The following is a 15324-nucleotide window of genomic DNA, read 5'->3' on the forward strand; positions in this document are numbered from 1 at the left end:
GCCCTCATCTGCCACCTGTAGAGAATGGCAGGTACTCACTCTCTCTCTGTCCAGAGTGGTGGTCCTGCCAGGCAGAGGAGAAAGCGGGACTTGCCACCAGATGGAGTCCAGGCTCCCAGAAATGGGGAGACTGCCCTGAGCCTGCCCTTTTGCCCGTCCCCAAAAGTGAGTGTGCAGAACAGGTGACTTGATGTACCCACCACCTCACGTGGAATGAACTTATTTTTAAATTTAGTTCAACTCATTACTGAATGTGTACCACAGTCAGACCCAGTTCTGAAGCTGGGTACAGAGGACGTGTAGGGGAATACAGAAGGACTTATGAGATCAGGTCACAGCAGTTGGAAAGCTTACCACCCGCAGGAAGCTTCCGTCTAGTGTCCAAAGCCTTTTACTAGCATCCCTTCCAGCCTCGCCCATCATCAGTTAGAAAGCCGATAACAACTTTTTTTAATAAACTGAAATATTAATTAATAATAAGTAAATGATAGCCAACCAATTTACTCTGCCAGGCAGCGGGGTTTTCCAAGCACCACCTCTAACTCATGGAACATCCTTGCTGTGGAGTCCACATCTTCTTCCCTAGGACTTCCAGCCATGGGTCCATTCCCAGAAGCCATCTCCAAACGGAGTCTACCCCCTTTCCCATCACACGTCCAGCCTCCCTGCCCTCGAGTCCTGCAACCCCTCGCCTCCGAGCGCACCAACCTCCTCCAGACAACCCCTTAGGTGTCCAGATTCGGGTTTTCTTATCCTGGCCTCCCTCTCTTGGCTGCCCTGCCTCCCACTACACACTGACAATCTCCAGGCATGAGCGTGGCTGGCACCCTGACTCACCTCGTGCCCACTGCACCCGGCGCAGAGTGACATTCAGCCAAGCCTGTGGAAGAAGCCAATGCCCACGGAAGTCTCTGCGTTCCACAGTACCAGCTCAGGTGTCACCCCTCCAAAAGCTTTCCTGACTCCCCAGGTGGGCTCCTCTTCCCGCTGAGACTCCCAGAGCACCTCTGCTCTCAGTAATCACAGCATGGCTAAGTGCCCCAGTCGCGCGCCTCCTCTAACCCGGGGACTTGGTGAGAGCAGGGACTGTGTCTGGCGTTCTAGGCGTCCCTTGAGTCCAACCCTAATGCCTCACAAGGGCTTGGCAGTGAGGGAAGCCGAGGCAAGAGGGAAGGGCGAAGAGTGAAAACAATGAATGAGAAACTGAGTGAGAGAGAATGGAGGGAGGGAGGAGGAGGGATAGCAGCTGAGGTGGCCCCAGTCCCCTGCCTGCCAAAACAGAGGCCAGGTGGAGGGGGTGAGGTGCAGGGACGGGTGCGCCTTACCGAGTCCCGAGGCGGGTCCGGCGAGGTCAGAGCTCGGGAGGGCGGGCCGGGGCAGGGCGGCAGGAGGGGGAGGGGGCGGCAGGCGCCCCGGCGCTCAGAGGCCGGCCGGAAGCTGCCGCGCGGGGGTGGGCGAGGGGCGGAGGCCCGCGGACCGGCGCGCCGAGGCTCCCAGTGCTCGCTGCGCCCGCGCCCGCGGCCCTCGCTGCGCGCCACCATGCCCTCCTACACCGTCACCGTGGCCACCGGCAGCCAGTGGTTCGCGGGCACCGACGACTACATCTACCTCAGCCTCGTGGGCTCCGCGGGCTGCAGTGAGAAGCACCTGTTGGACAAGCCCTTCTACAACGACTTCGAGCGCGGGGCGGTGAGGACGCGCGGCCCTGGACGTGGGTGGGGCTGGGGTGCGGACAGGGTGGGGCTGGGGTGGCCGGGACAGGGTTCGGACGTCGGGGCGGCCGGGACCCAAGTTCGGGGGCAAGGGGCTCTGAGAGGCCACTTAACTGGGCAAGCGCTGTGACCACCATTACTTGTGCCCCACTTCCTAGGGCTCCACAGATGGCACCTCGGCTGTGGGGAGAACGCGCAGGGCTGGGGGTCCAGAGGCCTGAGTTCCATCCGGGCCTGACCACTAGCTCACTCTGCCCCCTCTCTGGGCCTCAGTTTCCCCAAATGTAAAGTACAAGGGTTGGCTTCAGGCTGGTCTAGGAGTCCGAGCCGGTGGCCCCAGAGTGGCACTAGCTTATGTCTCCACACCTGGGCAGCTCCCATTCTCAGTTCAGGTCCCCATAGGAATGCAGAGGGAACCAGAGACCCAGGCCAGGAGAAGCCTTTGCAAACCTGGAGGTCGTCGCTGGCTCCAGCAGAGCGTACACCAGGGAACACTTCCACCCAGAGTGTGAGGGCTCAGAAGAGGAAGAGAGAGGAGGGCTTCCCCTCTCCCCTCCTCACCAGAGACCGTGGAGGCTGGAGTTCGGGAGCAAAGGGAGCCCGTGTTGACTGCACGTCTAGTCTGTGGTGCCAGGCGCTGTGTGAGGATTTCATTCAGAAGCGGGCTCCCCATGCTGACCTGGCCGTGAATTCCAGCCTGTAGCTTTCTCTGTGAGCACCGCAGGGTGTGCGATCCTCGCCAAGTGTTTGGTGTGATGTGCCTAATCCACTGGGCTTATTAAGTGCTCATTACTTAAGTGCTCATGAAGCGACTATTGTGACAGCTCCAACACAGTACAGGTGCCCAGGAAATATCTGTTCCCTTCTGCCACCCCCAGCTTCTGAACTGGACCAAAAAGACTTAGATTTCACAAAGCTGTCTTTTTATCTCTTCATTATTTGGTTGAACCACAAGGAATTGCTCATAGTTGACTATTTTTGACAAATAAAACTGGCAATTTCATATGGTTCAACCAAATACTTCTTGGATAATATTCATGAAGCGTGTTTTAGGTCTGCAGAGCCTAAAGTAAGCAAATAATAGTCCACTCCTTTTCCAGATTCCAAACTCAAAGTGAGCTTGATTCCTACCCAGGAGCCTCAGGACCTCGCTATAAGCCCATCTGACACTTAGCCAGGTTCGTCATATTAATGTGGCTAGAGTACCCTTCTAGAAGAGTTAGGAGTTGAGTATAAGAACTACCTCCTATTGTTTGGTTTCCCCAACCAGGGAACTGGCCCAGAGGATGGTGGTGCAGGAGGGCTAATGAGTCATCCATTTGGGATAATGACACCCTCGGCCATTCTGAAGCACCGTCAGAAATAATTATTTCCATTATTTCGTGGATTCCCCCAACACTTATGGGAGGAGAACAGGTTACAGACTTCTCTGCCTTTATAAGTGGTCCGCAGTGGGTCCGTTCTCCACACACGACACACATCAGTGTGCAGCATGAGCAGCCGGGTGTGGCTTCTCAGAGGGAGGTACGGGGGGTGTGACCATAAAAGGGTCGTTGGAAGGGGGTGAAAGCATCCCTCTGTTCATTATTTCCCCCACCCTGAGAATTCATTCAAATGACATTATGATTAAACACTTCAGTGAGAGTCCCAGCAGCAAATTTCAGGAGAGATTTGCATGTCACATTTCCATTGTGGTGAGAGGGGGCAGGTCAGGAGGGGCACTGCAGGGGAATCGCTGGCTCCAAAAGGCTCTTTGAAAAAAATCATCTTTTGAGAAAGTTCCTGCTGATGCAAAGTTACTCCACACTTGGTCTTGCACAGCCCAGAGCTACTTCCTCAATCTGCAGCCAATGTCTCTTAAGGACAATTCGTCCCATTTGGGTAAAGGTGAAGGAGAAATCTTAGAGGAAATACTTGCAGAGGAGATAAGGCTAACCCATTTTACCCGAAAAGTGTTACAATCATTATAGATAATAACAGTTACAGTAACAACAGTAAAGACTTTTTCTGGGCAACCAATTCAGTCATTTCCAGGTCATTGGCAGGTCAATACCGCATTCCCCCATGCAAAATTCAGTCCTATAATGGATGGGACTGATTTTTTTCTCAATAAATTGAGTCACAAATCCCTGGTTATTCTCATCAGAGTTCTGCCAAGTGATTCAGGACAGGACTGGGAATAGGAGTCCTTCGCAGGTGAGATTGTCCTGTCAACCTTCACGCCATCTTCTGGGAAGGCCCAGGCGGTGGACCCACATAGCCCAGAGACTAGCCCAAATTTAGCAGATTGATTTCTTTGACTCTGTCGATTTAAAGTAATTCAAGTCCCGATGGGATAACTTTCACAGATCCGAAGATTTCTGGGAAATCGTACCTGACCCTTTTTCATTCCCTGGCATCACTTTTAGGAAAGCGAAAGGCAGTAGGGTGATGCTTAGTATATCATCCTTGAATGATACATGGATGATATACTAAGTACATGTGAACAAGTCTTACAACTATACTTCTTAAATATTTTCAGTGAATATTCTTACAATATATTCATGAAGAATGTACTCTAGAATACCGCCTTCTCAGAAATGATAATATAGAACTGAAGAGTAAATATTTCCTTCTGACCCTCAATCTCTCTATCCTCCACCTTCCCTCTCTGTCCCATCTCTTCCCTACATTCTGCCTCTTCTTCCTCTTTCTCTTCCTTCCTCTGCTCCCTATTCCCCACAATTCCCCATGTCTCTCATTTCTCTCTTCTTTTCTGCTCCAATTTCTCCCTTCTGCTGTCTCCTAGATTCCCCCAGCTCCCCCATTCTTTGCTCCCTCAGTCTCCCTAACCACTGCCCCTTTTCTCCCTCTCTCTGCCCCAGCCTCTTCCTTGTCCACCCCTTAATCATCTCCCTCTGTCTCTACTCCACAGCCCCCTCCTCTCCCCTCCCACCGCCCACCAGCCCCTCACTAGTCCCCTCTAAGACAGGTAGTCAGGCTGGACCACATCATGACTCTTCTCTGTCCTTGCTCTAGCAGGGATCTGGGACAGAAACAAATGAAACCTTTCTTTAAATGCTGATATAAAGATCAAGCAAAAAACTGGCCAGCTAACAATTTGCTGAAATACTCAAAAGCCTTAAAGTTGTGTACCCAATAGAGGATTGAGAGCAACGGGTGAAATCAGCAAACTGGCCCTTCTGAGAAAGGACACTGGTGAATATCACGTTTCCCAGGCTCCATGTCTCTTTCTAGTGTCTGACCACTGCACCCGCCACCTCTGCCCCGAGAACTCCATGCTCCAGCCTCCTCCTCTCACATGCGAATTCCCCACCTCCTTTCTCTACATTCAAAATGCCCTGCCCATTCCCCTTCTTCTCCACTCAACTCATCTCTGAAATCTTACCAACTCCCAAGAGCTGCCTCAAATGCCACCTTGTAGGAAGCTTTTCCTTGTCCTCCACCCCACCCCACATTGCCCCTTCATACTCCACGGAGGGCTTGAACCAGGACTCAAAGCCAGGTCACCTGGCTCCCAGGCCAAGGCTTTTCCCACGATGTGGCCATGGGAAACAGTGAGAGGTTGGGCCATCACACAGGTGTGGGTTCTAATCGTGGGGCCACCAGTTACTCACTAGCATGGTAGCTGCCTGACCTCTCTGAGCTTCAGTTTCCAACTATAAAATGAGATAATCATCCACTCGGCCATGCACATGTACTGTATTTATTGAGGGCCTGTTATGCGCCGTGCCATCCACTGTTCATACTGTACACTGTGCAGAATGGACATGTGATATTAACGTGTCAAGGCAAATTAGTCAACAGACACAGTATCCACCAGCATACTGGCCCAGGGAGAGGAGGAAGGAAGGTCGTCACACCCTGTAGCTCTTTGTATCTTCCTAAGACCTGACTTTGCTGTTTGACACACAGGACCCTGAGATCTTCCTGGAGGCCCCTCTCTATCCCCTGTGACTCTCTAGCAGTGGCTCCCTTGGATGCCAGTGTCAGTGTCACCAGACTTTGTCCCTGAGACTGCCTGAGTTAGGTGGGACTGAACTCGGGCCCTGGTTCACCTCCTGTAGCACCGGGCCTGAAGCCAGGGCCAGCCAGAGACAAGCCAGACTGGCAGTCCTCTCCCATTGCAAGACCCTGTCAGATGGCCTACTGAGTCCCTATAGGTCTGTCCAGTGATTTCATCCGGGTGAAACTCCAGGGCCCTCTGCCAGGTGCCTGTGGGTCCTTGGGAAAGGGTGACCTGGAGGGCCCATTCTCCTGTGACTGCACCACAGGTGTGCCCAGGGTGACCCTGCTCTCCCTTCTCTCGGAGAAGCTACTCCGTCTCTTCCTTATCAATCCCCACCCGCAGCTGGACAGCTGGCCCTCCCTCTGAGAATCGCCCTGGAGCGGCTCCCTGGGCCCCATCTCCCTTCCCTCTGTGATCCAAGGCTCCTCCCTCCCATGAGAGTCATCCACCTCAGATGCTTATGGCGCCTGTTACTTGAGATGGCCGTCCTCTCCCCCTTCACCTCAGCCTTCCTGGCATCAACCTCCCAGACACCTGCAGCCTCCTCTAGCCCCTCGGAGCCACAGGAAAGCCGCGTCCCCTGGAGCAGCCACCGCGAGCCCGGGCCCAGGCCTCAACACACGCTGACTTCCCTTTGCTCGGCCTGAACTGCCAGCAACAAAAATGCCTCCAGTTCTCACTCGGCCTCAAGGCCCCTTCTCCATCCTCACAGGAACTCCCTTCAGGTTTTGAGCCAAGTTGTTTCTGCTCATGGGCTCAATTTCTTCCTCCCATCTCTACTCTGGCTACTCAATATGGCGCATGTAGTCAAGCATGGACCTCAGCGCAGGGGCCCATGCTAGGTCCAAGCCGCTCGCAGGCAGTGTGGGACTTGCTGACCCCCCAGGAGTCAAGGAGGGAGGACCAGGTGGTTCCGATACACACAGCAGCTGGTGGCCTGTGCCTCTGGAGAAAGGAGGCCACTCAGGCATCATGTCATTTGGATTTCTCAATGGTCCTGCAAGCTAAGCGTGATCTCCCCTTGATAGATGAAGAAACATAGCCTCAGAGAGTGAAACAGTTTGCCCTGGCCCCTAGTCAGTTACTTTGGAGCTGGGATGTGAACTCAAGGCCCCTGAGGCTTTCTGAGCTGCCCTGACACTCAGGCTCACCTCGCCCTCTGCCCCTCACTGCCCTCCCTCCGGTCCTCGGTGGGAATCTCTGTCTTGACCCCGCAGGAGGGCCATGGTCTCTGCAGATCCTCATGGCAGGTGGGACTTGGAATGGGGTGGGCCCTGCAAACGTCCAGTCTTAAGCCACCAGTCCCCACTCTGCTTCTCCAGGTGGACATTGGGCCCCTTGTTCCATCAAAACCTTCCTGCCTTGGCCCACTGATGCTTCAGCTCAGGGGCCTCCCTTCTCTCCCCACCCCTGGGAAGCCACCCAACAAGAGCTGTGTCCTTCCTTTCCTCTCCCTCCTCCCAGCTCCTCAGGTCATCCAGCCCCTCACTGGGACTCCTCTCCCAACTCTATCCGGGGCCTGCCACCTTCTCCCCCCGGATCGGCGCCCTGTGGTACAGACAGGCCCCTCTGCCTGAGGCCCCACAGGCCCTGGGGGTCAATGCTCTCTGTGACCTCGCCTGTGGCCCCTGGTATCCCATAAGACATGCTGTGAGGCAAGAGGGTTCTTTCACCTGCAGGATGGGCATCTGGCAGGACAGATGTGCTGGCACACCTGTTAGGGACCCAGCACACAGGCTGGCTCCTCTGTCCCCAGAAACTGTTTCTAACTGAGGACCCAGGCCCAGACCACAGGGCACTAGGAAGAGACTTCCCTTTCTGACCACAAGCATCTGGCATCTGAGGCAGCCAGGACATGCAAGCTACTCACTGTGCTCAGAGCCAAGGGGTTTGCTGAAAATGTTCAACTTCCCACTCCCTTTAAGAAGTCCTCCCAGGGGTCTCCTGGCATTTGGAGGGAGAAGGATGGAAATGGGGATGCGTGGGGTCATGTGCGAGATGAACACCCTTCCCCTCCCCTTACTTCACCATCACACTGAGAACTCTAAGCCTGCCACCAAGGGAAAAGTTCAAGGATGGGTGAAATCTGGCTTAGAAAGTGCCTCAGAGGGCATTGAGTCTGGGGCTCCCCAAACCTACTGGTCTTTGGAACGCCCGATGCAATGCTTGAGCCCCCATCCTTCCTTCCCATCTGCCATCCAGAGCTGCACATACGCAGATCAGGCAGCAGCCGTGGAGGGGCTGCCCTGCACTGCCACTGTGCCAGCCCGTCTCCTGGGGTCAGGAGCCTGGCAGCAGCCTGGGGAGCAGTGTTGCACGTGGCCTGAGGTAGCAAGGCCAGCCTCAGTCCACCACTGTGCCTTGGATATAGTGGACACTGCTTATCTGATTTTCTTGGCATCACTGTGGCTCAGTGAACTGCAGAGGCCCCAGGACAGCTTGAATCTGTGTGACTTCACTTTTATCTGAGCCTCCGCATTTGCACTCAGTTATTTGCCCCACCGAGAATGAGAGAGATACGGAAAGGCCTGGATTGGAATTCCAGCTCTGCCAATTAGTAGTAGAAGTGGGGCTTACTGAACCTCACTGTCTTCATCTGAGACACAGGTCATAACTCCCCACTCCTCCCAAAGTTGTTGTGGGATCTATAGCAACGTCAGCAAGCCCTTTGCAAGCTGTAAAGGGCCGCCCCTGTGTGCGAGGGCCAGTTAGTCCCATCTCGCCGTGTAAGGTAGCAGGGCCAGCAGCCTTGCCGCCCTTGCTGTGAGTGGGGGCAGCTGCAGAGGCCCTCAGCGAGCCTGGCCTGGCACTGGGCTGTGCCCAGACAGCAGAATGTCTCTCTCTGAGCAGCACCATCCCTTGCTCACTAGACTTCCATCTCCTAAGGGTAGAGCTGGGGAATTGGCCATCTCTGTCACCCAGGGTGCAGCAGAGACGTGCCAAGGGCAGGCATTTGGCAGACATCTCAGCTAAATGAATTGAGGGTGATTCAAAGGCTCAGGAGCTCCCAGATGGTCTTATTTGCCTTCTCTCCTTCTCAGGTTGATTCTTACAATGTGATAGTTGATGACGAACTGGGCGACATCCAGCTGATCAGAATCGAGAAGCGCAAGTACTGGTTCCATGACGACTGGTACCTGAAGTACATCACACTGAAGACGCCCTGTGGGAATTACATTGAGTTCCCCTGCTACCGCTGGATCTCAGGCGAGAGTGAGATTGTCCTGAGAGATGGACGAGGTGAGCGGCTCAGGCCCCTTCCACTCCCTGGGCTTCTGGGGAATGAGAGAGTTTGCAGGCACTCCTTCCTCGAAGAACTGTATCCATGGGAATAATAACCATGCTCTCCGTGGTTGAGCACCTGCTTCGTGCCTCGATGCACCTGTAGGAGGTGTGGCCTTCCTCCAGGTACTAACAAGCCCCAGGTTCAGAGGGGGAAGTGGTAGGCCCCAGGCTCCATCCAGCCATGTCCCCTCTCTGCTATAAAGTCCTTCAGGAGAAGATTATGGCCCCCTTTTTGCCAGAGGGTAACTGGGGTCCCTAGTAACACGTACCCCTGGGTCGTGCCCCTGGATGGGCAGTTCTTCAGCTGAGTTCTCAGCTCTCCTCTCTGTGAGGTCACAGTAGAGCTTGGGCTCCAGGGACCCCATGCAGGCCAGGAAAAGGATGGAGTTGACCAGGAGTGCCTGAGTGCCAGCTCAGAGGAACCATGGGCAGGCCTGGTGTTAGACGGTCACCAGTCATTAAACTTGAAGTCCCACTTTTTGCTGAAAGAGAAAAGAACCCAAAATATACCCTCTTAAGCAAGACCCTCAAATGTGCAAACCCCAATCTGGCACTTCCTCGGGAGGCCATTCTTGGTAAGAGACATGCAGCTGGCCTGGTTGGAGGAGGAGGAGAGAGGAGCAGATGGCGGGGTCAGCTAAGGCCTCTTTCCCTCTGAATGACGCCCCCCTTGCACACCAGCCTCTTAGCGTGTGTGAGTCAAATCCGTGCCTTGGCAAAATCCTGCCGTACCTTAGTCATGACCCTTCAGCTTGCTCACTCTCGAAACCTGAAATGATCTAGTGCATCCACTAGAATAATGAGGGGGGGGGGGGACAGCAGTTTCTTCCAGTGCCACCGTTTAACACCTCCGAGCTGACAACACATTTCCTATCACTAGTTCATTTGCTCTTCGCAGAACTTTAGCAGGGTAGGTAAGATGAGAATGATTAGTACCCCCTCTATTTTAGCTAAGAAAACCAAGACACAGGAGGAAAAGTTCTTCTCTACCTGGTGTTCTTAAAACTATCAGGCCACATCCCACTGCTTCTGACATGGAATTTAACTTAAGAAACAAAATTCCAAGATTATTTCTGAACTAAATTATTGGAGCAGGAAGGATTTTTATCCCCTGTCTTCATGGCAGGGAAGAAGATCACAAAAGTCACTCTGTCTTACGGTGGCCAGCATGGGGAAGGTTGCAGACAGGGCACTTCTCTTCTACCAGGATCGTAGAAACACGAGCTCCACATCTCCCTCCTGCCCCCCTCCTACCCACGGTCTCGGATGTGTAGTCCTTCTTCCCACGGACCCCGAATCTCTTTCCAACAAAAAAGCATATGGCACCTTCCAGTGGGGATATTTAGAAGGTGTAGGCCAGTGTGCAGGGCCATTAGAACTCCTAGTCCTGGTGGGGTCGGGGGAGGGAAAGAATGCGAGAATAATCCAAAAGGGAAGTGTCCTGGAGCCAGAGCTGCCTTGGGAGGAGCTCTGGTCCTCAGTAGAGATGCAGACAGCCTGGGGAGACACTACAGAGAGAGGCTGGGGAAGAAGTGTCCTCTCTTCACTGTCCCGTACCCTCCAGTCTCTGGTCAGGGTTCCCAGTGGCTGAACTGAACGTGAAGCCAATTGATGCGTTGATCAGGGACCTTCAGGGACAGAACAGGTGAAGGGTGGATCTGGTGGGGCACATGGAAGCCACCCAGTATGTTCCACTTATCAGTTGCTGTGTAGCACTCTTAGTGGCTTTAAACAGCCATTTCATTTTGCTCATGATCTTAGGGGTCAGGAATCTGGGAAAGGCTCAGCTGGGTGGTACCTCTGTGAGCCACGGGGCATCTGCTGAGAGGGGAAGGGCTAGAGGCTTCTCTTCTAAGATGGTTCTCCTCTCACGTGCTTCAGGGCTCCGTGGTCTCTCCCCCTCCACATGGCATCTCATTTTTAAGGCTTCCCCGTAGAGCCTGGGCTTCTCACAGCTTGGTGGTCTCAGGGTAGTTGCACTTCTTTTTGTGGTGGCTGGCTTCCAAAAGCAAGAGACAGAAAGTGGAAGCTGCCAGTTTCTTCAAGCCTGGCCCTGGAAACTGGCACAGTGTAACTTCTACCACGTTCTATTGGTCCAAGCAGTCACAGAGCCCGCCCAGACTCAAGGGGAACATAGACCTACTCTCAGTGGAAGAAATGTCAAAGAATTTGTGGCCATCTTTGGTCCACCACATGGCACGACAACCAACCCTTTGGGCAACCTGGAAATGAGGGGGCCCAGCCCACAAGCGATTCAATCACTCACCACATAGAAACTTCTGGAATCTAATATTTCACCACTGCACCTGGGGTGACCATAGAAGTCAGAGGGCTGTCTCTGTGGTGACTGACATTTTTGTAAAACACAATAAAAATTAACTACTAGAAAAATGAAATCAAAAACAAACCAAAGCCATTCAAAATACAAGCCCTGTTTTTATTATCAGATGCAACAGTCAGAAGTATTTTAGCAAGTTACTCTAAGTTTGTAAACCTGTACACTCAACCTCTGTTCTTACCTCATTGCAGACCAGCACCCAACAGTTCTGAGCCTCACAGAGCTCTCTGGCCCATTGCACCTCTGCCTGAGGCAGCTCCAGTCCCAGGCTTGGAACTGGGGCCCAAAGAGGAAGATCAGTGGGTCACTGTGGTCCCAGGGATTCCAAGCATCTATGTGAAAGACTCGTATCAGTCTTTTGGAATCTGTCCCCCTGAACTCTGTTGTAGTCAGTCCAGGCTTTGTCACCTGCCGTGTTCCCAGAAGTTATGTTAGTCAGTGGGGCCAGGAAAAAGGATGCTATATGCCATTTGAGACTTGGTAGGTTGCAGTTTTACATGTTCTCTGACTTATTCATACATTAAAGCTAAAGAGATACAACTCCTCAGAACCTGAGAAATAGGCAGGTTCTTTAAGGTGGATAAGAGATGATGAATGTACCAATGACAGCTGTTGTTACATTTAATACTCACCTTGCCTTCAGTGGCCTTGAGCCTCCCCACTGATTTACAAAAATGTCAGTCTGTGATGGAATGGAAGTTTTAAAAACCCGGCTCTTCACCACAGAGAACTGGAGAAGCTCTTCACTGCAGAGGCCCCCTTTCCAGGAGATGTTCTGGAATCCTGCCAGTCGGGGTTCTATTGACTGTGTTCGCTGGTTTTACCTTAAATAATAGTATAAAGGGTAATCTTGATCTGACCTCTCCTGCTCTAAAGGCCCTGAGAAGTGTGACCAACCATGCCCTTAGTCACCTACCTACTCCTGAAATGAAAAATGAGACACCTTTGAAGTCTGGCTTAGAGGGAGGAAGAGGACACTCAGGTCCATGATAATTATAAGGACAACAGTGATAACCATGGGTCCCATTTACTGGGCACTTACTGGTCCTAAGCACTTATGGAGTGATTTGCTGCAGTTTCTCACTAAATCCCCACCATGGCCCTAGAAATAAGTGTTAATTATCTCTATTTTACATGGGAAGAAGCTAAGGCAACTTGCTCAAGGTCACACAGCTTTAAGTGACACAGCCCTAGTCCAAACCCAAACCCAAGAACATCTCTTCTAAAGCCCACACTCTAGGACATGACAGGCTGTTTTAGAATAAGCTCCATTCTCATTCCTCTGTGTAGCCACCACAGGAAACTGGACAGTGTCAGCGTCTGTATATTGAATCTTTTTTTTTTTTTTTTTTTTTTTTTTTTTTTTTTTTTTTTTTAAAGGGAGTACATTATTTTTCTTTATTTATTTATTTATTTATTTATTTTTGGCTGTGTTGGGTCTTCGGTTCGTGCGAGGGCTTTCTCCAGTTGCGGCAAGCGGGGGCCACTCTTCATCGCGGTGCGGGGACCGCTCTTCATCGCGGTGCGCGGGCCTTTCACTATCGCGGCCCCTCCCGTTGCGGGGCACAGGCTCCAGACGCGCAGGCTCAGTAGTTGTGGCTCACGGGCCCAGCCACTCCGTGGCATATGGGATCTTCCCAAACCAGGGCTCGAACCCGTGTCCCCTGCTTTAGCAGGCAGATTCTCAACCACTGCGCCACCAGGGAAGCCCTGTATATTGAATCTTAAGTCACACATTTCTCCAGGAGGCAACCAACTGGACTTAGAAACACAAGAGCCATGAGCCCCTGCTATTCTCTCAGGCAACATGGAAACCCGCAGTGGCTGCCATTTCTGCTCTGCATGAGAAATGCAGGAGTGAACTGCTCTGAAGTGGTTTGAAGAGATCCACCAAAGATCACGAAATGCCTTTCCTCTGAAGTGGAAAGGCAGCTCTGCACCAGGGGCCCCAGGATTCTTGGCAAAGGCAGTGTCCTGGGAGCCCCCAGGTGGAAATCCACAGGCAGGCCAGAGAGGGGCACACTGTGCCTGCCAGAGAATCATTGCATTGGTCTGCCTTCCTGTAATTCACGATGAGAACCAAGCCTGGCTCATGTATCTGGATGTGATTCTCAGAACCCCGAGGTTCAGAGCCCCCAGGCTTGCTGAGTGAGCAGACAGGAGGAGGAGGAACTGGATTTGTCTTTTATAAAGAGAGTTAGCTAACAGCATGGGATTTGAGTCTTGTGTTGAAAATCCACTAATTAGGTTGTGACCTTGGGTAAAGTTCAAGGGCAAATCTATTCAACCTCCCTATGCCCCCATTTCTTCGCTATAAAATGAGGGGATGTTCTGAGGCTTAAATGAGACAATACACAAAAAGCACTTGGCTCAGGAAGGGTGTCTGAGGGAAACCTGAATACTGGATGTTGTTAATGTGCTTCCCTAGGCTCTTCTCACACATGTCCTTTTCTCACAGCGAAGTTGGCCTGTGATGACCAAATTCACATTCTCAAGCAGCACAGACGTAAAGAACTGGAAACACGGCAAAAACAGTATCGGTGAGTTATGACATCAGACCAAATGGCTTGGGGTCATGGTGTCTTCTATCTCGGGGGCATAACCCTGCCCACAGTTTATGGCCCATCATTGCTGGTACGTGATGACCAAGGGACCAGATCCCTTCAGTGCTCCTCAGTACCCAAGCTCCACCTTACCACCACTCCAGGCAGAGATGGTGAAAGAGTTATGAAAAACTTGGGATCAACCGTATTGGCATTTAGGAGGAATGGGACAGTAAAGGCTTGAATTCACCTTGATGTTCTCCCACTCCCATTGTAGGAATTACCCTTCACTTTTTATGTCTTCTTATAATAATTCAGTTATAAATGTGATACATAATCTACAAGAAAATTGACAAATCTTTAGCTAACAGACTAAGAAAAAAGAGAAGACTCAATTTATTAAAATTAGAAATAAGAGAGGGAACATCAATACCAACCTCACAGAAATTAAAGTGAATGAAAGGGAATAGTATGAACAATTGTATACCAACCAATTAAATAACTTAGATGAAAAGGACAAATTCCTTAGACAGAAACTGCCAATGCTGACTCAAGAACAAATCAAATGAATAGACTGATCACAAGAAAAGAGAGTGAATACTAATTTTAAATTAATTTTAAAACTTCCTACTAAGTAGTTTTAAAGTAATTTTAAAACTTCCTACAAAGAAAAGCCCAGGCCCATATGGCTTCACTGGTGAATTCTAGCAAACATTTAAAAAATTAATACCAACCCTGCATAAACTCTTCCAAAAAATAGAAAAGGAGAGAACTTGTCTCAACTCATTGTATGAGACCAGTATTATACCAAAACCAGACGTCATAAGAAAACTACACATCAATATCTTTTATGAATATAGATACAAATATTTTCAACAAAATACCAGCAAACAAAATCCAGCAGCACATAAAAGACATTATACAATATGAAGAGGTGGAATTTATTCCAAGTATGCAAGGTTGGTTTAACATCCAAAAATCAATTAATGTAATACACCATGTGAATAAAGAACAAAAAAAATACATGGTCAAAAAAAAAATACATGATCATCTTAATAGACACACAAGAAAGCATTTGACAAAATTTTTTAAAAACACTCAAAAAATAGGAACTGAAGGGAACTTCCTCAACCTGATACAGTGCATCTACAAAAAATTCACAGTTAACATCATACTTAACGAGAAAAGACTGCATGCTTTCCTCCTAAGATCCAGGAACAAGATAAGTATGTCAGCTTTGCCACTTCTACTCAACATTGTACTGGAGGTTCTAGCCAGGGCAATTAGGCAAGAAGGAAGAAAAAACATCCGTATTGGAGAACAATAAGTAAAACCATTGCTATTCACAGAGGACATGGCCTTGTATATAGAAAATCCTAAGGAATTCACCAAAAAATCATTGAAACTAAAAACAAGCAATATTGCAGCATACAAGAC

At 50.8% G+C, this 15324-nt stretch overlaps 1 protein-coding gene across 2 annotated transcripts in view; it reads left to right on the forward strand.

Moving 5' to 3' along the window:
- Positions 1-1441: 1441 nt before the first annotated feature.
- Positions 1442-15324, forward strand: part of ALOX5 (arachidonate 5-lipoxygenase) — a 57190-nt gene continuing 43307 nt past the window's right edge. Inside the window, exons 1-3 of one of the 2 annotated variants that reach the window (XM_036828202.1) lie at positions 1442-1689; positions 8763-8961; positions 13803-13884. In XM_036828202.1, coding sequence (XP_036684097.1) covers positions 1540-1689; positions 8763-8961; positions 13803-13884 — 431 coding nt within the window. In that variant the 5' untranslated portion in view covers positions 1442-1539. The remainder of the gene's footprint in view (positions 1690-8762; positions 8962-13802; positions 13885-15324) is intronic. The other variant, XM_036828203.1, reaches the window with a different exon arrangement.

The sequence above is a fragment of the Balaenoptera musculus genome, chromosome 16, assembly GCF_009873245.2.
Source record: "Balaenoptera musculus isolate JJ_BM4_2016_0621 chromosome 16, mBalMus1.pri.v3, whole genome shotgun sequence".
In the NCBI taxonomy this organism is placed as follows: Eukaryota; Metazoa; Chordata; class Mammalia; order Artiodactyla; family Balaenopteridae; genus Balaenoptera; species Balaenoptera musculus.